This window comes from Marmota monax, unplaced genomic scaffold, assembly GCF_021218885.2.
Source record: "Marmota monax isolate L192 unplaced genomic scaffold, Marmota_monax_Labrador192_F-V1.1 WCK01_AAM20220418_F8-fsc00207, whole genome shotgun sequence".
NCBI classification, from domain to species: Eukaryota; Metazoa; Chordata; class Mammalia; order Rodentia; family Sciuridae; genus Marmota; species Marmota monax.
The window spans coordinates 949,170-972,016 of record NW_026692713.1 but is presented as its reverse complement, the minus strand read 5'-3'; the positions used below and the strand labels follow the sequence as shown (position 1 = coordinate 972,016).

Below are 22,847 nucleotides of genomic sequence, written 5' to 3'. Positions count from 1 at the left end.
AAGACACTTCACATATACATGTGTGTGCGTGTGCACACACAGCATCATGTGTCCATGGCCACGTAGGCCACTGCAACTCCCTAGCCTGAGAGTCCTGGAAAAGAGCATGCACACTTAGGGTAGTACTTTACTTGTGTTTGTTTAACATGCATGTTCAAGTTTAGTAGTTAATACTTCATTTTCCAAGGCGACTGGCTAAGCCAACTCATGGATAGATATTTGTGTGAACATAAATTTCTATTTCTTTGGTATAAATGCATGGATACTACTGCTGAATTATATAGTACTAGCATATATAATTTTATAAGATACTGCCAAACTGATTTTCAGAGTAGCTGGACCATTTCACATTCTCACCAGCAATTTGTGAGTACTTCTACACATGTTTATCAGCATGTGGAGTTGTTAGAAATTTTGATTTTAGTACTTCTGATAGGTTTTAGTATCATGTCATTGTGGTTTTAATTTGCATGTCCCTAATGTCTGATAATGTTTAATATATATTCATGGCCCAAATTTGTCATTCGCATATCATTTTCTAATTGAATAGCTATTTTCTTATTGAGTTTTAAAAGTTTTAAAAAAATTTAAGTATGTGTACTTTTTCAGATTGGTGATTTTCAAATATTTTCTCCTAGCCCATAGTTTTTTTTTTTTTTTAAATCCCTGTACTGGGTATTTCTCAGAGCAAAAACTGAATTTTGATGAGGTCCAATTTATGAATTGGATATCTTTATATAGATTGTGCTTTGGGTGTCAAATAAAAACCTTCTGCCTAGTTTTAGGTTCTGAATATTTTCTCCCATTTGTTTCTTAAAGTTTATGGTTTTATGTTCAATATTAAATCTATGACCCATTTTGATCTAACAGTTTTTTGTTTTTTTTTTTTGTAGTGTGAGGTTTAGGCCAATGTTCAATATTTTTCACAGTGGACCCAACACTATTTCTTGAAAAGGCCATCCTTCCTCCACTGAATGACTGCTTTGAAATGATGGTCTCAGATAGCCATGCCAGCCTAGAAGCTGTTCAATGCATTCTTTTCCTTCTTATCTTAATGTGATTGGAACTCCTCCCCCCCTCCCCCTGCTGCCTGCCTGCTTCCCTATTTTAGATTGGGATTCAGAGATTTTCTGTCTGAGAATCAGTCTTCTCCTGTTTCTTTTTTATCTTTAATGAGTAGCATTTCATTGTCATGGTAGAAAGTTAGAAAAATATGGCCAAATGTGATGCTTAGTCCATAAGTCACAAGCAAGTTTGTGAAAAAGGAGGAGGAAAGGAAAAGAAGAGAGAAGGAAACAGAGGGCCTGGACTTGAGCTTTGAATCCATCACTTGAGAAAAAATTTAAATTATACATAGTAATTGTACATATTTATGGGGCACAGTGGGATTTCCATGTACGGATACAGTGTGCAGAAACCAAATCAGGGTGACTGGCAAGTTCCCCACAGTGAATGTTTACCTGGTTACTTGGACTGCCTGTAAATGGAAGCAACAGCCGCCCCTTCACAGACACTTTCTCATAAATAACAGTTTCCAAGTAGGTCTTCTTAAGGACAAGGCAGCTCCTTTCCTGCCCCCAGGTAGAGATATAAGAGCTGGGCTTGTTCTCTAGAAACCTGTCTCTCTTCTCAGATAAGCTGAGCAGCTGGTGAGTGGACAGCTTGGCTTAGTGCCCATGGAGAGATGGGGGGGGTGCTGTGCTGGGCTCCCCCGGCCCCAGCCCAGCACACCCCCTTCCTCCCTAAGCTCTGGTTGTAGAAAAAGCTCTGTGACGTGAATAGATTAGGAAAAGCCTGCCTGGCCTCTTCCTGCTGTCACTGGCTCTGGAGATTAGTAGGGGGTGGCTTTGTGCATGGGGTGGGGGCAGGGATAGACACTGAAATGTCAACTTTGGTTTAAAGGAATGCTTCTCAGAAGAGAGGGAATAGAAGCCCAGCCCTCCTGCCTGCTCCTGCAGTGTCTCTGCATGTCTGCCCTTCCTGAAACATGGAGCTCGGTCTTCCTTCTAGGGATTCTTGCCTGCTCTTCAGGCAGGTGCTGGCAAAAGGGCTGGTGCTGGGGCCAAATCCAACTCTGCATGTGGCAGCTAGAGATGAAAGACATGAATCATGTGTTGGAGGCAAAAATGGTTGTTAACCTACTTTCTCAGACAGAGAAGGAGAGTAGACAATGAATGCCCCCACAGGCCCCCACACTCCTCTCCTGCATAGGGAACTCTCCCTGAGGAGGGGTTCCTGTCATGGTTCACTTGTTCATTCATTCATTCATTCATTTACTTAACCTTTGGCTTAGAAGTTGATTTGTCTATTCACTCATTCACCACCAGCATCTGGGCCAGCCCCTCAGTGAACATTCCTTTCACTTCTCAAGTAGCCTTGGCCTTGTACCCTGACCTGGGGATGCAGGTGATGAAAATATGGCATCCATGTACTTCAGAGGGGCTGGAGTCACAAGTGCTGGCCCAGATGTGCTCGTGGACATTGCTGGGTCTCTACCACATGTGTGTCTTTGCAGGCATGAGCCTGGCTTCTGTGACACTGGCCAGTGCCCTGCAGGTCAGGGGCGAAGCTCTGTCTGAGGAAGAACTCTGGTCCCTCTTGTCACTGGCTGCTGAGCGGCTCCTGGAAGACCTTCACAATGGTAAGAGTTTGGGGCAGTGAAGCCTCAGGGAACTGAAAGTGAAGCTTCCCATACAAGCATATTTTTGGCTGCTGCTTCTCAATTAATTATTAGTTTGAAGTATTAAAATGAGTAGGCAAATGGCACCTTCCACACAGCTACGTTGGGAGACCCATGCCATGTGGCAGAGTCAGAAGGCCTTGCTTCTGCCTTGGTACTTACATAGTGCTTAGGGAGGTGCTGGCTGGAGCAATGTAGGCCTCTTATGGTTTAGACATGAGGTGTCCCCCCAAAAGCTCATGTGTGAGACAATGCAAGAAAGTTTAGAGGTGAAGTGATTGGATTGTGAGAGTTTTAACCTAATCAGTACATTAATCCACTAATAAGGATTAACTGAGGCAGGTAGGGAGTGGGTGGAGGAGGTGGGTCATTGGGGATGGGCCTTTGGGGCATGTATTTTGTTCTTGGTGGGCAGAGTTCTCTCTCTGCTTCCTGATTCTCAAGTCCTGAGCTGCTTTCCTCCTTCTCACCTTTACGACATGATGTTTTGCTTTATCTCGGGCCCAGAGCAATGGAGTTGGCCATTTATGGACTGATGCCTCTGAAACTGTGAGCCCCAAATAAACTTTTCCTATTATATGTTGTTTTTGTTAGGACTTTTGGTCACAGTGGTGAAAAAGCTGGCCCTCTTCCATCTCTTGGGTTATTTGGGCACAACTAGAGATGGGAAGCGGAGGATAGTCACTCTGGATACCCCTATACTCTGTCAGATGGTGTAATAGTCCTGTGTCCTTCCGGAAGACAGAACACGCACTTGGTCTAAATAGGGGAGGTTATTAAGAGTTACTGAAAGATATATAAGAGTAACTGAAAGAAGAAAATTATTCATGGTGCCCTCAGACTGAGATAGGTACCCAGTGAGGAACAGACTTTGAAGGTAAGTTCTGTCCCCAGGTTGGGTTTCGGACCTGCTGGGGGAGCTGTGCTTGCAGATCATGATGATGAAGTTCACTGGCTTGCTTAGTTGGGATTGGTCTGTAGTCATGGCTCAGGTGGGGAACAGGCAATTGCCAATTGTGGCAGAGGGAGTGGAAGGTTGGGGTGATGGCAGGCTCAGGTAAGCAGGAATCCCTTGTGGGCAGGAGAGAATGAGCCTGCACCATTTGTATAGATAAGTTAAAGAGAAGGGGATCATGTGGCAAGGTTAGGCCTTGAGAGTGACCAAGGGACCTTGTTGTCCTGGGCCTGAGTCCAGGACTGTGCCATCATCTGGTGGTCACATGCCCATACCACTGCTGACCATAGCCAACAGAAGGAGAGCACTAGTGTCCTGTGATGACTCTCCTGTCTCCTCTACTGAGAAGGTTGTCATGGTGCTCTAAATATTAGGAGATTTGTGTAAGGGAAGAATTTGTGTATGGAAGAATGAATTTGGAGCTGTGAGGCATTAAATTGGTAACTGAAACAAACACTGAGAGCCCATACTCTGCTGTCAGTTCATCAGTCCCACATGCTTGGCAGCTGCAGTGCATGCAGCAGAGGCTGTCAGCCCATGTTACTGCACATACTCCATGCCAGAGACTGTTCCAGTCTGGGCAGGTAGATGGAGGCTGTTAACTTGTGCCTTTGGATTCATCTTCTTCCTGAGGCCTCACTGTCTCTTCCTTGCCCTAGAGGTTTTGACAAACAGATTCAGAGCTCCCAGAAGACCAGCTGCCTTGGGTTCTGGTCTGGCTGCAGAGAATTCAGGCTTGTGCCAATTTCCAGTAGGACTTGACCTTTTTTTATCTTTTGCTTTGAAACTCTCAGTCCACTGACGAATTTGGTTGCAGGTGCTCAATTCCTGGCCATGGTTATAGCCATCTTTTGTAATCGATGCTCCCTTTCAGAAGAATTGAATTAATTCAGTTCTGTGTCTCCCTGGGGTCTTGCTCATGGTCTACCCTAGAGACAGTTACTTCTAGGCACCTACCAGACACAGTCCCACAGCTGGCTCTCCAGATGGTGGCCCTTTCTCTATACCCCTATCGCTGACTTGCTTTCAGATTCCTCGGATTATGTGGTTTGCCCCTGGTCAGCCCTGCTTTCCGCAACTGGAAGTCTTTCTTTCCAAGACCGTGTTTCTCACATAGAAGCTGCTCCTTTCAAGGCCCCTGAGTTGCTACAGGGGCAAGGTGAGGATGAGATGCTTGATGTGTCACAGGTAAGATGTGTGGCCTCTCTATAGTACCTGTCTCCTGTCCCCTGGGAAAGGCCTGTTACTGGGCAGTACTCCCTGTTCCCAGTTCATCCTGAGGCGCCTGATTCTACCTTGAGGCAGAGTGGGTATTAATGGTTTGGATATTAGCTGTTCCCAAAGATGCCTCTGTTAATGCAGGACTATTCAGAGGTGAAATTATTAGATTATGAGGGATGAGACCTCATCAATCCATCCTAGGGACTAACTGGGTGGTCACTGTAGGCAGGTGGGCATATCTGGAGGAGGTGGGTCACTGGGGATGTGCCCTGGAAGGATGCATCTTCTCTGTGGCCCCTTTCTTTCCTTGCTCTACTTTCTGGCTGCCATCAACACAGCAGCACCCCTCCACCATGCCCTTCCTTTATGATGTACTGCCTCACTTTGGGTCCTGAGCAATGGAGCTGGCCCACCACGGACTGAACCTCTAAAACTGTGAGACAAAATAAACGTTTCCTCTTTTAAGTGTCCTTGCCAAGTATTTTTGTCCCAGTGACAAAAAGCTAACTAACACAAGTAGATTTAAAGAATGTTGTTCTCAGGTTTTTTTTTTTTTTTTTTTGCCAGCTCTTGGGTAGGGGCAAGTCAAATTTGTAGAGCCCAAGTTTCTATATCTGTATAGTGGAGTAATATGACTTAGACGATCTGGCTATTATCAACATTCAAAACGAAGCACCCCAAAAGATAGGAGTAAAAGGTCTGTCTGTTGTTACCACTGGCAGCATGAAGAAAGAACAGAAAAATAAATGACCCAAGTCCCCAACTAGGAATCCTCAGGCATAAGTAAAGATAGATTCGGCTGTAGCAATATTCAGCATTGTGTTGTTGACATCAGTTAAAAGTTGGAAACAAGATGAACGATCAGTTGAGAGCGGATATGAGAATAAGCATTAAAATGAGACTGCTGTAGAAGTGTATTCAATGACTTGGAAATAAATTCAATATATGCATTGATATATGCATACACAATGTGATCCAAGTTTGCAGAGAGAAAAAAAAAGAGAGAGAGAGAAGAGAGGAAGTTCTAAAACACATGCACCACCAAGTTGTCTGGAGGGATTATTTCTGGATGGCAATATCAATGGAGATTTTTGGCTTTCCAACAGGGAACATGTTTTCCTTCTGAACTGCAAAAATTTCCAGTAGACAGTAGTTTCAATTAAAAAAAAAAAAAGAAAATCAAAGTGAGAATGATATAAGGCAGACACACAGCACTGGGCAGGGCATAGTAGGTGTTTAAGGTACCACTTCTATTCTTTCTTCCATGTTCTTTCATGGGAAATGTGCAGATCTAGAAATGGTGCTCCTCTCAGGAGCCATGCTGGAACTGGAGATGCTTTTCTTTTGGGCTCCAAGAAGAAGAGAATGTGGCCTCAGTGGCTTCCAGGTTTGGTGTGTCAGAGTCCATGTGTCTCCTATTCATATTACTGCAGTGAAAACATCACCATTGTAATAACCCTGGCTCTGTCACCCCATCAGCAGTTGTCCCTGTACTTCTGGCACATATACCTTTCCCTGAACTGCTAGCATCCCAGGGGTGAATCACTAGATACCTGGGTCAGACACAAACTTGGGTGCCGCTCAGATTTCTTCTGCTTGGTCCAGGATCCACACATGCCAGTTCTTCTCCTATGCTATGGACTTGCTAAGATATGACATGCTCAGCCCTGGGATCTGGCTTTCTGAGCCACCGGTAAAGAGAAGTGCCAGGCAGTCTGAAATGTCCAGGAGCCAGGCACAACTTCCAGAGAAGTCCTGAGATCCAGGAAGCCAAGTCTGCAGCACTTCCTGCTATTCTTTCATGGGAAAAATGCATATCTGGAAATGCTGCTTCTCCAGGAACTTCCTGCTGGCTCTGTGGTCAGCATGGTAAAGCTGCATCTGCCCTTGCTTCCCTGCTCCTTTTTTCTCTCACTCTCATTGCCCTGGGATGACAGCTTCAGTATGAAGTGTCAGTGCCCTGCTTTCTAAAGGACCTGAGTTAAAACAGTTTTTTGACTGCTCCCGGGGTGCTTCCCTGTCCCTCTCAGGGCTCCCTGGTGAAGCACAGGTACTGCCTTCCCAACTTCAGTTTGGCCTCCACTGAGTGTCTTGGGAAGGTCTAGTCACTCTTCTGCCCTTGAACTAGAGAAACACATGCTATCCCTCCTGCACAATTTCCTCCATGAGCCCCTAGGCTAAACGAATAGAGCAAGCTCAGAACTGGGTATGTATATGTGACTCAGAGTCTGGGTCAGGCAGAGAAGGGCCAGTTGAACTGGACAAGGGCCAGTGTGGGGAAGGACTAAGTTCTGAAGGAGCCAGACAGCTATTTTGGTTGGTTGCTTGACCTCTAAGCATGACACATGGTGTATGCCTTAAAGGACCAGAAGACTCAAGCACTGTTACTTAGGCCAAGAGGCAGCGTTACCTGGTCGTTGATCTCTTATAGGATCCCTAAAGCTCAGTTCTGATACCCACTATCCCACATGCATCACTCAGCTCTCTCTTTATCCAACTTGCACAGGTCTGTGAAGGGTGGGATGGACATTCAGGAGAGTGTCCCCAGGAATGGCTGTGCCTGAAATCCTCTTCCTATCCTGGGTCCTGCTCTAAGGTTAGGACAATGTACAGGGACTCCTCTCTTTGACTAATATCCCTCTCTGACCAGTACACTGAGCTATTTCCCTCACTGCTTGGAGTCTTAACTCAGGTATAGGTGGAAGATGTGGGCAAGTGTCTAACTACAAATCACCTTTGCTGTCATTACGCCTCCTGTGTGCATGGCAGATGTTACCAGTCAGTCATGGTGTTCTTTCCCACTGAGTCAGGAGTTGTTTTCAAAATCTGTCTTGCTGCCTTTCTGCAGTCAGCGCCTACCAGTGGGCTGGATTTAATATTTGGGATGTACCCTGTTTTCACTGTGGCCTGGCTTGGCCCTAGGGCACTCAGGACAGAGCCCTTAGAATCCAGGAAAGTTCCCAGGTTTGATCAGGGCCTCTGGCTGTGCTCAGGGTGCTATTCCCATGTCTGCTTTTACGGTTATTTCCCTGGGAATGAGTATAACTTGTGAACTTCCCTGAATGTTATCTAGTCTCATTCATCCCAGGGCTGGTGGCTGGGTTAACGGTTCAGTTTCAAAGACAAGAGCTAATCAGCCCAGATGACATGGAACACACATCTTGACCTTGTCATGTGGAAAACCAAAACCACTGTTAGACCAGTGGGCTGCTTAAGCAACTGTGTTTTCACATGCCGTGTTTCGTGTCCTTCAATGTCCCTTCTCCAAAGGCCCCTAAACCTTTTCCTTAGAAAAGATCAAATGTATGAAATATGATATGTCAAGAGCTATGTAATGTTTTGAACAACTAATAATAAAAAAAAGAAATAAGTACTTGTTTTTGATTTGTTACCCAGGATAAACTGATTCCATAGACAAAAAAAAAAAAGAAAAGAAAAGGGGCAAATGGCCTTGTCAATTATAATAGAAGCCCCACTATAAAAATGAAGTCATTCAGGACTACTATGATTAGGAGGTGACAGCTCTATGGTGGCTCAGGGCAGGAGCTCTGGTACCTGGCTTCAAGTCCAGGTTTGAGTCTTATTTGGGCAAATTTACTAGCTTGCCTTTGCTTTAGTTTTCTCCTCTGTAAAATGGGGACAATTAAATACCTACCTCAAAGCATTGTTGTGAGGAATAAAAAAATTATATAAATGAAATATTTAATAGGGCTTGCTATATTGTGAATGCTCCGTGTTCAATAAAAACAATAATGAGAATGGCAATTATTGTTATTGTCTCCAAGAACTTGTTACTTGATCCTCATGAGTATTGAGGCAGAATATTTGATTTACAGATAAAAAATAGGCTCAGAGAAATCAGAAAATGTTCTTTCCAATATACAATGTTTCTTTTTGACAAGATATGGTGCGTTTTAATCAGCATGGTGTATAATATGTCATGTATTGATAGGTTTGGCTATAAGAAACAGCTTAAAATATAATGGCTAGAGCCACAGATATACTTATTAGTTACTTAACAAGTCTAGGGACTGGTCAACAACTCAGTCATGCCATCAAGGATTCAGTCTGTATATTTCCATTTTACCCTAATCTGCTGGCTTTTTGTTCTTATGCCTGTTTCCTCATAGTCACAAGATGGTTGCTATGATTCCATGTATCACATCAGTGTTCAAGGCAGAAACAAGGTAGAAAGTGTGGAACCAGTCATATATACTTGTTAGTAAAACAGCAAAAAAAAAATCTTTTTGGAAGCCCCTTAATATACTTCCCTTACATCTTTTGCCAAAATTTGGTGTTGTAGTTATTGCTAGAAAGCAAAATTCTGGCTTGATAGCCTCTAGTGTAGGAAGCAGAAAAGGAAGTACAGATGGTATTGGGCCAGCTAGAACACAGCATGTGTATATGCAAAAATTAAATTGTATTTGGCTTGCAGGACCTTAGAATAGCAGAGATGATTGAAAACTAATCACATGCTTTTCTTTTGGGCAGATGCATGTCTATTCTTTAGGAATGACTCTCTACTGGACAGCAGGGTTTCATGTCCCACCAAACCAGGTGTGTATATAACAATGCCCCAAGTCTTTCCAGGTCATGTCTTTGGATTAATTTGGTGGTGTTCCTGGGCAGGGTCCACAGCTGTTGAGCATGGGTGCTGTCACTCTTTCCTCCTATGTCCCAGGCAGGCATTGCCAATTGATCACACTGCATCTCCTTCTTGCTAGAAAGTCCAGAAATAACCTCAGATACACTTGAGTCAGATACAAGTTTGGACTGGTGGAGAAGATGAGATTTATTTGCTATCTCCACTCAGAGGAAGACATAAACTAGAGGATTTTACAGACACTGAAGATACAGTTATATATTTATTCATTTAGTTATGTACTAAAAGCCCTTCCTGAAGTGAGATGCTTTCCTGCAAAAAGGTTCCCTGCTCATCAAATGTGGAAAATGCTTCCTGCAACGTCTCTCAAAGATTTTTTTTCAGAGTAGTTTATTAAAGACTATGAGAAGGCTTAAGGCATAGAGCCTTATAAACTTTGTTTAAGGTGGCATTTTATAATAGTTGTGTTTTTGTAAATTTTCACCTGACACTGTAAGAATTCCTTAGAAACTAGTGCTACAAGAGCATGTGCTGGAGAACCTGTATGGATGATACCACCCCTGTTTCCTTTCCTTTTTCCTTCCCTCCCTCCTTTACTTCTTTTCCCTTCCCTTCCTTCCTCCAATTCTCCTTTCTTCCTGCTTTACTTCCTTTCTTCCTTCCTTCCTCCCTCCCTCCCACCCTTGCCCTCTCCAATCCCAAATCCTAGTGATTCCTGGTGCTCTTTTGTAAACAGAGCCTCTTCACAACCCTTCTTTCATGAAATATTTGGTATCTCCAGGATACCCAAAGATTACATCTAGCCTCTCAGCAGGACCCACATGGAGGCCAGAACTGGGCTTCTACCTGAACAATTCTTCTCTGGTTCTCCTCACTCCTCAGGATTAGCTCCATGGGTGTATGAATGTGGTGCTGTGCTAGATTTAATGCTGTGCTATCACCATCTTGAAAGTCTTAATAATTTGGATCAAGAGGTCCCACATTGTCATTTTGCCACAGGCCCTGATGCTGCCCATGGCCCCTTGCTTTCAGACAGTGGGCACCTCTGTGCCCATGCCCACACTGCTCCTTCTGTACACAGCTCACTCCCCACTTTCCTTGTAATGAATCCCTGTGGACACTCTGGTATCAGTCTGGGTCAGGTCCCTGTCTCTGTGTTATCACAGTTCTGTTCTTCCCCAGGCCAAGCTTTTATTATTCTGTGCTGCCCTCATCTCTTTAAGTAATGATTTTTCTTATTGGAATTTGATCTTGAAAGTAGGGACCATCTCGAATACTGTCCAGTTTCAGACACACAGAGACCTCCAATTTGCTGTGTGAGTATAAAACTTGGTAGCCTGGCTTCCCTTGAAGATGGCACCTCAGAGGATGCTCCCTTCCTGACATGGCATTGCATCCTTTCTGCCAAATGACTTTCAGTGTGGTTGGAGTGGGAGAAGCAGTCAAATGATGTTGTTATTCATGATGATGATGATGATGATGATAATGATGATGGTGATGATGATTTGCAGTGCTGTGAATGGAACCTAGGGTTTCATATAGGTTAGGAAATATTCTGCCACTGAGCGATACCCCCTAACAGTCAGAGATTGAATCTGAATTTGAGGCCTTCCTCATATAAATGGTGGTCACTTCAATGCATGATGGAAGTGGTTATAAGAGACTTAGCTTTTCTTTTGCTTGACATGTGCCTGTGGCATAAAGTTCAACCAACAATGACTGAGCACATGTGCTGCTGCCTGTGACTCCAATGTTTATAGGCTCCTGGAGTTCAAGATCTAGGGGAAAGGACTTGAGTCTTACCTGAATAATTAGTCAGGCTGCCCAGGTGACCATGAGTGAAAGACTGATCTCTGGTCTGATCCAGGGTGCTTGGCACAGGTGTAACTCCATCATGTCCAGCACCTGTTTTTCACCAGTATTCTAAGCACATGTCAGGCTGAAGCATATCTGAGATTAAAGAGCAGCACACTTTGCACAATGGAGGCAGAGATAACTACTCTGCATCATGTGGCCTCGGTGAAGAATCTCGTGTTCACCTAAGCTCTCAGAAGGAGCAGGCACCTGCTCTGGTGGTAATGAAGGCATCCTTTTCCATTAGTCCCCTGGGCACACCTGACACAGTATTGCTCAGCAGCAGCTGCTCTAGCTGTGCTATGCTTCTCACTACCCTGTATGCTCTGCAGCCCTTGCAGCTCCATGAGCCCTTGCACTCCATCCTTCTGACCATGTGTGAAGACCAGCCCAGCAGGCGGCGGCCACTACAGTCAGTTCTGGAAGCTTGTCGAGTCCATCAGGAAGAAGTGGCTGTGTGCCCAGCCCCTGCCCGTCTCCACATCAGACGACTGGTGGGCCTGGTTCTGGGAACCATCTCTGAGGTCAGTATAGACCTGACATTTTCAACCTGGTAGCCACTAGCCATGTGTGGTGGTTGAAATTTAAATTAGTTAAATTATAATTAATTAAAATGAAACAAAATTAAAGATTCAAGGGTCTGGGTATGTGGCTAGTGGCAGAGTGCTTGCCTAATATGTGAAAGCTCTTGGTTTAATCCCTAGAATTGCAAAAAAAAAAAAAAAAAAAAAGAAAAAAGTTCTTCAGTCACACTTGCTATATGTCAAGTGCTCAGTTGCCACATGTAGCTGGTGATTACCCTATTGGACAGGGCAGATCTAGAACATTTTCATCATTGGTCATTGCAATTCTATTGGGTGGTTCTGATGAAACCCTCAGGCAGGCCCTAATTCCTAACATGACTGAGGCCCTTGAAATCTTTTAAGTGCCTCTTTGCATAAAACAATCATGCTTATGACCTGTGATTCAGGTCTCTTATTAAAATACAACTCAGCCTCATCTGACCTTGACCACACCCTCCCTCTGTGATCTTATTCCTGGGGAAGCCCCTTTGCTACCCTTGTCTGACTGTGCTGCTTGATGCCTTGTCCATCCCCAGTGTCCAGCTAGGGGCCTGGCACATGGCAGTATCTGGCTTATTCCCTTCAAGCTAATCCAGAGACTGGGATTTCTGTGCAAGTTATTTATTGGGAAAATGTTCCTAGGAGAGGGTAGTGATGGGAAGTCAGTGGGATTGGCACAAGGTGAACAAGGAAGTGGACTCAGCTGAAGATAGCATCCACCTGTCCCCCTGGGGAGCTCCAGGGCAGGAATGGCACCTAGAAGTTGGTTCTCCTTGAAGCCAGGGTAGAGATCAAGCAGGATGGAGCAAGTGATGTACTCATGGTACAAAGTGTAACAAGGATGGCTGGGTTCCTTTCTTTCTTCTATCTTTCCTTCCTTCTTCTTTCCTTCCTTTTTCTTTCTTCCAGATGAGCCCTCACCACCTTGCCCCAGGTTGGCCTTGAGCTCATTTCTCTAACCGTGGCCTCCTGAGTAGCTGGGATCAGTAGTGTGCATCACCATGCCTGGATTTGTAAGGAAGTTTTCACGATAGATGAAGTTCGGGAAGGCTAAGCTAGAGACCAGCTGGGCAGCTGCACTTGTCCAGGGACAAGTTGGAGCCCAGACCAAGGTTAATGTAAGGGTCATGTTGTTCATATAGGTTAATGTAGGGAGATGAAGGGACAGCTGAATAGGGCACAGTCAAGTCAGTCAGTAAAAGCCTCTTCCATCCTAGCATCCTTCTTGGACCCCTTTTCTTTTTTTTCCTGTTGGACAATTTATTCCACCAAATCAGAGTTTTAATTGGTCAAAAGGAGACAAGCATATTATTAGAATAATTCTTGCCTACAGTATATTTGATAAGGTCAACATACATTTTTTAATAAAAAGCTTTCACTGAAATAATGGTAGAGGAAATGTCTTGCCACTGTTTTACACTCTGAAATCTACTTGGCTCCCTGAAATCTTGCCAAATGCTTAATGGAGAAATTATAGAAGCGTGCCCATTTTCATGGAGATTGAGGTCAGGAACTTGAATTGGATACCCACTTTCACTACCCTTATTTCTTTTTTTTTAAATTTTTTATTGTTGGTTATTCAAAACATTACATAGTTCTTGATATATCATATTTCACCCTTTGATTCAAGTGGGTTATGAGCTCCCATTTTTACCCCATATACAGATTGCAGAATCACATCAGTTACACATCCATTGATTTACATATTGCCATACTAGTGTCTGCTGTATTCCGCTGCCTTTCCTATCCTCTACTATCCCCCCTCCCCTCCCCTCCCCTCCCCTCCCCTCTTCTCTCTCTGCCCCCTCTACTGTCATTCATTTGTCTTGGACCCCTTTTCTCCTGCACATGAACATGTGGCTTCTGCTAATTATGTCAGAAGACTTTTTGAGTTTTTAGTTAGTTTTATACTAAAAATGAGTTCACCCTAAAATCTTCAATTACATTCCACTAATGCTGTGTTATTTGTAGGTATTTTTCCCTTTTCATATTTCTGACAAAGAAAAATTTGTGTCCTATCATCCTTAACATGTTAAATCTCTTGTTCAAAACTTGTTATGTGACACACAAAGCAGCATGAGACACCATCTCTTCACTCAAGTAACAGGGATGTAGTTGTGACAATGAAACATATGAAAAGCTCCCCATTCTCTGTTTGTCCATTTCCAACCCATGAAGGCACTCCTCATTATGCTGGGACTCTACCTGTGCTAGTTCACCCTCTGTCTAGAATCTGTGCTCCACTCTCCATGCCAGCAGACTGTTCCTTTTTTTTTTTTTGTACCAGGGATTGAACTCAGGGGCACTCCACTACTGAGCCACATTCCCAGCCCTATTTTGTATTTTATTTAGAGACAGAGTCTCACTGAGTTGCTTAGTGCCTTGACATTACTGAGGCTGGCTTTGAACTTGCGATCCTTCTGCCTCAGCCTCCTGCCCTGTAGACGGTTCCTTTCTGATAATGATCACTTTCCTCATCATTGTCAAGGTCTAATACTCCATGCAAATTTTCCCCTATGCAAGAATGCATTCTTACATTGCTATGGGCTAGAAGATTTTGTGGGGGAAAGGGGTTTATTCATTTGAAAGACAATATAGTCTATCCTCCAATGGTGTGTCATTGTCCTTGGACAGACACTGCATTGACCTATGACATTTCCACAGAATAAACTTCAATCTCTTATTCAGCATTAATGCACTGCACCAGGTGAGCTGCAATGGTGCATAACATAGCAATGTAGGGGAAACAGGCAGGCAGGCAAACTCAAGGTAATGTAGTGTAACAGAGAGAGATGTGAATAGAGCAATAAAGAAAGATCATCAGCTGGACATGGTGGTACATGGCTGTAATCCTAGCAGCTCTAGAGGCTGAGATAAGAGGATCGCAAGTTTAAAGTCAGCCTCAGCAACTTAGCAAGGTCCTAAGCAACTTAGTGAGACCGTGTCTCAAAAAAAAATATGAAAAGGGCTGGAGATGTTGCTCAGTGGTTATGCACCCCTGGGTTCAATTCCTGGTGCCAAAAAAAAAAAAAAAAGAAAGAAAAAGAAAAGTAAAGAAATAGTGGTCAGAGGGGCTGAGGTGAAGAGAATTAGAAGTGGAGAGGACACAGATCTGAGTCTTAAAGGCACAGAGGAAGATGCATGAGAAAGGCACAAATGTGAATGACTCACCTCTCGGGTGCTTGTGGGTGGTGAGTCAGGGCATGTTCTGGTTGCTGGAGAATGTAATGTTAGGCTCCTGCAGTGTAGGACAATTCTACTGACTTAGCTTGACCAGGTAGTTTGTATGTATCTATGTGTCTCCTGACCTTGGGTTTGGATGTGCGATGACTTTGGCTCTCAGATGGAGAGAAGAGTTGTGGAAGAAAGCACCTGCATGCAGCAGAGCCGAAGTTACCTGCTCAGGAAGAGGCTGCAAGGGACAAGCAGCGAGAGCCCAATGACACCGGCCCTGGAGTGTCTGAATCTTCGCAGAGGTGGGTGAGATGCCCTGAGCATTTTTTGCATGGGTCACTGGTGCTCTTTCTATTGTTCCCTGCCCTGTGTGGTCCAGGCATCCCTGTGTGGTAACAGATAAAACCTGAGCCATGCCTTTCTTTTATAAAGCCCTGGGAGAGAAGCATTTGAGCTCAGTTCTCATCTATGTCCACAGGAAAGGTTTTATAATTTAACATTTATGTCCAATGTTAACTTTTTAAAATAGAACTCTAACTGTCCAAGTTGATGAGAACCTATTAAAACAAGCAACAAAAAGATAAACTTAAAAAATGACTTTCTAACTGGAATGAAAGGAAAGTAACTTGTGAAGATTTTTTTGGTTACTATTCTAGTTATGTTAAAAGAATGGCTTTTAAAATAACCTTCAAATCTTCTTCTGTTCTCTACTTTTCAACTGAATCTAAGCTTGCTTGCTTTATTTATATGTTTTTGATTAAAGTTATCAGTTTTTGTCTCTAAAACAGGGTGTTCTTTTGTTCTTTACCATTAGACTTTATATTCCATTGTAACACTACCTCCCCATAAGTCCCTCTGGTCTCCATGACTGTCATTTTCATTTTTGCTATATGAGAATCCAGACTCAGAGATTCAGTAATTTCACCAAGGGCCCTCAGCTAATGAACTGTGATATAACCCACAATGTGGGATGCCTGATTCCAGAAAGCCAGACCCTTTGCCTCTGCCCATGCTCTCTACCAGGCTGTTTGGTTAGTTTCAGACAGAAGTACAGAGACCCAGAGCTCCCTGGAGCCATGCTGGAGTACTTCAGCACACAGTCGCTGCAGCCTCTTTGTTAACAGGTGAGCTTCAAGGTGCTCAGGGTGCTGTGAACTTGGTATGGGATGTTGGTGTGAGGCACCTGTATTCTGTGTCTTTATTGATTACTGATGAGAAGACTCTTGCTTTTTCAGAACATGCCTACCTTTTCCCATCAGCAACCTCATATATGTTTAAGCAGCTATGAAGCCAAGGTGCCAAAGGGCCTGGTGGCAACTGTGCCATTGGCCTCCTTGTCTCCCCTGGTAACCATGCTCAGGCTCAAAGATGGAACAATAACATGCCTCAGTGTTGTTGCAATTATCCACTGCCACATCTGCTGCATAACTAACGTGTACACGGCACAGTGTCTGAAAGCAACACTTATTCATTTAGCTCCTTATTCTTCAGGTTTGTAATTTAGGCTATGGTTAGCTTGGAGGTCTTCTGGACTCTTCTGGGTCCTCTCCTGCAACTGTGATCTCCTGCAGCTTTGCCCCTGGAGATGGCTGGCTGTGTCTTGGAGACCCTAGGTCTTCTTCACCAACAAGCCAGGCTGGGGTTGTTTAAATGACAGTGGCAGAGGGAGAGGGGTGGTGTGGGTACAGGGCTCCTAGAACTGGCACCCACCACTTTCACTTTATTCCATTGGCCAGATCAAGCCAAAGGCCAGCCTAGATTCAAGGGATGGGGAAAAAGAATTCCACCTCTTGACAGGAGAAGGATACAAATTCATTTCAAAGGGCAGGGAGAAGAATGTGACCATTTTGCAACCAGTCTAACACTGATACTTAAGTTGTGTCAAATCCTACAGGGCTGGAACTTGGACATTTTGAAGTTTGGAGGATTTGGTATTTGCATATTGATTTGTTGAGGAGAATGGTGATGGTATCCATTGTTCAACCAAGGGCTTTTGTCATACTTGTTACATCCACAGTTGGGACCTTGACCAGATGTTATAAAGTTCACCTTGAAATGATTTTTCCTGCCATTTAAAACTTGATTTTTTTTAAACAAAAGGAGCTTTTACAACCCCCATTTATTATTTAATGATGGGATATATTTTGAGAAATGCATCATTAGGCATTTCATCATTGGGCAAACATCATAGAAGGTACTTACACAAACCTAGATGGTATAGCCTGTTACACCATGTGGTGTGTGTTTATACATAAAATTATATATATATATATATATATATAATATAATATGTATCACATTATATAATCCCATGTATAAACACACACACATATATATATACACACAAATATGTAGTATTATATAGACTCCTAGGGTTGTGATGGATGAGGCAACATGAAATTAGACCTAAGAGAAAATGATGCATTCAAGAAACATGGTAAACTGGGCGTGGTGGTGCATGCCTGTAATCCCAGCAGCCAGGAGGCTGAGGCAGGAGGATTACAAGTTCTCTGCAACAACTTAGAGAGGCCCTAAGCAACTCAGTGAGACCCTATCTCTAAATAAAATACAAAAATGGGCTGGGAATGTGACTCAGTAATTAAGCACCCGTCGGTTCAATCCCCAGTACAAAAAAAAAAAAAAAATCAAGAAACTACATGATGTAAGAGGTTGCTATGGGCATAATGTGGCATACAGTTTAACAGTAAACTCTTTTTTATAAGGAGGAGAACATTCTAAAATAATGATATGAAATATAGTAAATACATAAACCAGCAACATAGTCCTTTGTTATCATTTTCCATTATAATAATGGCACTGTATATAATTGTACAACTGGCAGCACAGCAAGTTTGTTTACACCAGCAGCACCACAAACATATAAAGTGGTGTGCTACTGTGTATGGTGATTTTGGCCTTATTAGGTAATAAGAACATTTCATTTCCATATTAATATTATGGGATCACTGTCATATATGCAGTCTGCTGTCAACCAAAACATCATTATGCAGTACATAACTATGTTTATTGTCAAGATATTTTGAACAATACATAAGATTTGAAGGAAAAAAGTCAGTACCCCTGGAATCTCATGATCTGATCAGAGATTATTGGGGATCTGGGTCATGACACCCAGAGCACACAGGCAAGGACCTGGAGTTGAGGGAGAAGAAGATTGTGGTCTTATATCTCACTCCCTCCCCCAAATTCCATGGCTGTGCAGCCTTGACTTCTGCCAACTTCAGTTTCCCCTGTAGGCATTGGATAAAGATAACATGAAATAGCAGGTGTACTCTTTCCAGCTAAGCTCTTGCACATGGTGGCTTTCATGGCATGGAAGCATGACTGTATCAAGTACTTACCCCCTCTCAACCCGGCCAGCACTCTTGCAGGTACATTTCCCCATGACCAGCAGGAGGGTCAACGGCTCAGCTCTAGGTCTGTGCTCTTGGCAGAAGCAGGAAGTTCACAGCTAGCAGCTCCTTCTCAAAGGAATTTCCTGCAAAGAAAGAAAAAGGTGAGCAAAAGAGGGCTAGACACTCCCCTGGTGGGTTTGAGCAGGTGGTTATGACGCAGAGACAGAGACTGAAAATAGGTAGGGTCTTCCAGGCAGGATTCATAGAACTGAACTGACGTAAATCTGTAATTCGAAATTCAGGGCATAGGTATTTGTTGAGTGGCCTCACTGGGCCAGGTTTTGCAGTAGATATTGTGTAGGATATCAGTTGAAGATGCCAGGTTCACCTCTTAGGAAGTCTACAGCTACTGGTGTATAGGGCTGTAACAAAGCATGACATATGATAAGAGAACTGATAAAGCAGAATGCACTTATCACAGGCCTTCTAGACAGACAAACTGCAGAGGCACAGATCTGGAACTGCAGAGGGGTTACTTCTCTAGGGAGAAGAGCATCTCCCTTTTGGTTTGCAAAGAGTAATAGGCTGAGGGGACATGTAGGGAGTTGAGGCCAGAGAGTGGCCAGGCCCACTTGTCCAAGTCTTGGAGGCCAGGCTAACAGAAAAGATGGATATATCCTAGCACTGTAGCTCTGTTGAGGGATGAGGTTGCCAATTCTGCACTGAGAGGTGGGATCTGGGGTGGGCCCAGAATGTACTTTCTGACCAAAAGTGTCTTCTGGAAACAGCCCTGGGGCTGGCCATAGCCACTTTTTTTTTTTTTTTTTTTAAATAAAATCTAAAGTCCTAGGTCAGATGCCTGATTGCAGGGGTCCCAACAAGCCAGGACTGGCCACTCAACCCAAAAATCAAACAGAAAAGGTGATGATAAAAAGCAGGAAAAGAACTTTAGTCAATATGGCCATATTGGGAAGGCAAAGTGAGATCCAGCGTCTCAACCTTGTTTTCAGGGTACTATCTTCAGGTGCTTTAGGTTTAAATAGAGGAAGTTTTGAGGCAGAGAGCAAGAAGTATGCATATTAAGCAGTAATGGGCAAACTGTGGTCTGGCTGATCATTCTCTTAGCTTTGGTTCTGCAAGGTGGCTCCAGAGAAGTCTTTAATTACTTGAGGAGAAAAATTCCAATTGTTGCTCAGGATGTTTATTCATCAGATCTGTGAGCCTGGGAGGGGGCAGCAAATTTCCCATGAGATGATTGCTCCTGCTTAAAGGAAGTAATCTCATCATGAGGTGATGTGCCTGCCTCCCTAAAATCCTGGCAGATATAGGACAATGACTGAAGAATTTTAGGCACCACCCCAAGGGTTTTAAGCAGGATGCTGCACATCTTGCCTCAGTCCTGAAGGGGAATGAGATTGGTTAGGTAAGTTTAGGGCTCATAAATCTTGTTTTAATAATTTTTACATGAATACTCTTTAAGTGATTAGCATACCTGCATGCAGAACTGAGCAGGGAGCTGACCCAAAGATTAAGGTAATAAAAGAGAGAGCCAGGAATGGTGGTGCATGCTTGTAATCCCAGTGGCGTGGGAGGCTGAAGCAGGAGGATCTCGAGTTCAAAGCCAGCCTCAGAAAAAGTGAGGTGCTAAGCAACTCATTGAGACCCTGACTCTAAATAAAATATAAAATAGGGCTGGGGGTGTGGCTCAGTGGTGGAGTGCCCCTGAGTTAAATCCCCAGTAACCACCCCCACCCCCCAAAAGAGAGAGAGAGATAAAACAAAGGCAGAGATGCCAAGCTTTATCCTGCTTTAGTTATTGATGGGCCATCTGCAAGCCTGAGAAAAAGAGTCACTGCTTTTGGCAAAGGCAGCCACTCTAAATCCCTGTTATAACACCAGTGTGTTTAGAGTATATACAATACTGCCATTAACTGCAAAACTATCCTACAACCATGCAAGGCTACAGTGACCATGAGATTATTGCTTCCTGGACCTATGAAGAGCCCCCTCTGGGTAGGCTATTCAGTGAGGAGGTTGTCGTTGCCTGATCTTCTGTCTCACCATCTGGGACCCTTTGGGGACATCAGACCTAGATGTCCTCAGAAGGCATTTGTCTGTCTGTCACAGGGAGATTTGCTTAAAGCCTCTTAACAAATTAGAGATGAGCAGAGCAAATAGCCTCCAGATATCCCTCCTCTTGTGTGGCCCACTTGCCCCATCTGACCCTCTGCAGTCCCCAAGGCCATTCTTTGGTCTTCATGGGTACAGGGGAGGTGGTAGTCAAAGAGGGGTTTCTGGAATCCTTGAAATGCCAGGAAGTTTTCAGCCACTCATGTGGAAAGCAGTAGCTGAACACAGCATGCTATTTTTTTTAAGCTTTATTTTTTCCTGATTAGTCACTGAAGGCACATCCACTGAGAACTTTCAGGACACAGACCATTCCATGGCTGGAATTTTGACCTCTTGAGACAGGAGTCCTGCTGAGTATTCTTGGGGACATGTTAGAAGCTGCCAGTTGCTGGTTATATGACTCCACCAGTTAATTAGACTTTTGAAGCCTCAATTTCCTCCTCTATAAAATGGGTTAAGAGCATGCACCTGAAGGGATGGCAACTGAGTCTAAAGAACAATGAGGATTAAAGCATTTCTCAGTCACAAGTGTGACATAAACATGAAATATTGTGAAACTGAGAATGAGAGATGCTTATGGACCCTGTTCATTCAACATTCAGACTGGAAAAATCTCTGCCCTAATCTAAAAATCAAGGTAGTTTTGTTTTATTAAAAAATTGTTTTAGTTCAGATCCCAGTACCTCTTCTTCCCCTTCCCATTCACTACCCCCTGTTCTCTTCCCTCTATCCATCTTTCTGCCATTTACCCACAGTTATTTTTAAATTAATTTCTTGTGTATGTACTTGATACTGAGATTCACTGTTGTGTATTCATCATATAATTTAAAAAACAATAAAAATAAAAAAATTTGTTTATTGCACATAATGTATAAATGTGCTTTATGCATTCAATACCCATGAAATTTTATGTAATGCTTTATGAATTTGTGAACATTTAATGATGTAGGCATCCCTGTAATCAACTTAAGACCAGAACGTTGCCAATATCCTATACCTGCCTGTAAGGTTCCACATTAAGGTGGCCAGCCCAGCTGGGGCCTCAGCTCAAGTCAGCTCCATAATGCTGAAACCTGTTTCCTTGGGGCTCAGGGGGTTAGAAGCCTGGGAGAGGCAGGGAAAGGTGATTCTATAGGGGAAATTCATCCTCTTTTTTTCACTGTAAGTTACTTTGAATATTTTCCCCAGTTTTCCAGGCCGGAGTTCCTACTACTGGCTGGAGAGGCCCCAGTGACCCTACATCTACCTGGATCAGTTGTGGTAATTACTGGTTTGCACGGGGCAGCATGAGGTGGGGAGAAAATCGCCCAGCCAGGCAAGTCTGGGAGATGACTGCACTCTGACTGTTGCACGTTGTCCTGGTGGTGCTCAGTGTCCTCTAGACCCACCAGAGCCATGCTAATGGCACCACAGCTCCTCATCCTTCAGCACATCTCCATCCCCTTTGAGATGAACCTCCTATGATTTGGAGCTCAGTCCTTCTGGTCTCAATTCAGCCTTCATCTTCTCATTTAGCCAGAGTATTTGTAAAGAAGCATCTAGCACATGCCAGACACTGCTCTAGGTCCCATCTCTGCTGTGGAAGCTTAAATTCTAGCAGAGGGAGGCAAAGGTAGGCAAATGTACACATACACATAAAAGAATGCCAGGTAGTGATCTGTGTTTAAAACAACAGGAAAGGAAAAGACCAATAAGGATGCAAGAGAGTGGGAGATGGTGGGGCCGGGAGGAGGGAGAGAAGTGCTCTTTCACATAGGGAGGTGGCTCTGAGGAGGCACCATTGAGCAGATACAGGAATGAAGAGAGAAAGGGGACGGAGAGAAGCAAGAGGGCTTTGGGGGAAGAACAGTCCAGGCAGAAGGCAGATGCAAATGTGCGACACTTCCCAGTCTCAGGACACCTAACAGGAACATGGCCCCCTGTAGAGTCCTGCAGGTCAGGGTGTGACTGCAGGCACGGCCCCTAGAGTACTAACACTACATACCAGTGTCTGTTAACTGTTCTCTAAGGAGAACTTCCCAGGAGAGGTCTGAGTAGGCCCTGATCTAGGCTTTGAGACAGGAGTGGAGGTGGGGATGCGTGGATCCTCAACCCTAGTCCTTAGAGAAGGACACAGACAAGGAGGAGTCCTGAGCCAGACATGGCAGACTTATAGGAATTTGTGGTGTGGGGAAGAGCATTCTGCTCCCCCAACCCCACATGCAGTGTGTGCAAAGTCAGGCAGAGTAGCCCATGGGGGTGTGGAATGCTGAACTGCCTGGGAGGCTTCACCTGGGTGATGGTGATTAGACAGGGCTGTGGTAGGAGATGA

General features: G+C 44.0%; 1 protein-coding gene across 2 annotated transcripts in view; it reads left to right on the top strand.

The window, feature by feature from the left end:
• Frmpd2 (FERM and PDZ domain containing 2) overlaps window positions 1–22,847 on the top strand; it is a 135,405-nt gene that overhangs the window by 31,694 nt on the left and 80,864 nt on the right. The window contains exons 2-9 of one of the 2 annotated variants that reach the window (XM_046446775.2): window positions 2,516–2,641; window positions 4,666–4,823; window positions 9,348–9,413; window positions 11,646–11,837; window positions 15,220–15,352; window positions 16,087–16,174; window positions 18,432–18,567; window positions 21,725–21,796. In XM_046446775.2, coding sequence (XP_046302731.1) covers window positions 2,516–2,641; window positions 4,666–4,823; window positions 9,348–9,413; window positions 11,646–11,837; window positions 15,220–15,352; window positions 16,087–16,174; window positions 18,432–18,567; window positions 21,725–21,796 — 971 coding nt within the window. Of the gene's footprint in view, window positions 1–2,515; window positions 2,642–3,180; window positions 3,230–4,665; window positions 4,824–9,347; window positions 9,414–11,645; window positions 11,838–15,219; window positions 15,353–16,086; window positions 16,175–18,431; window positions 18,568–21,724; window positions 21,797–22,847 lie in introns of those variants that run through there. The other variant, XM_046446776.2, reaches the window with a different exon arrangement.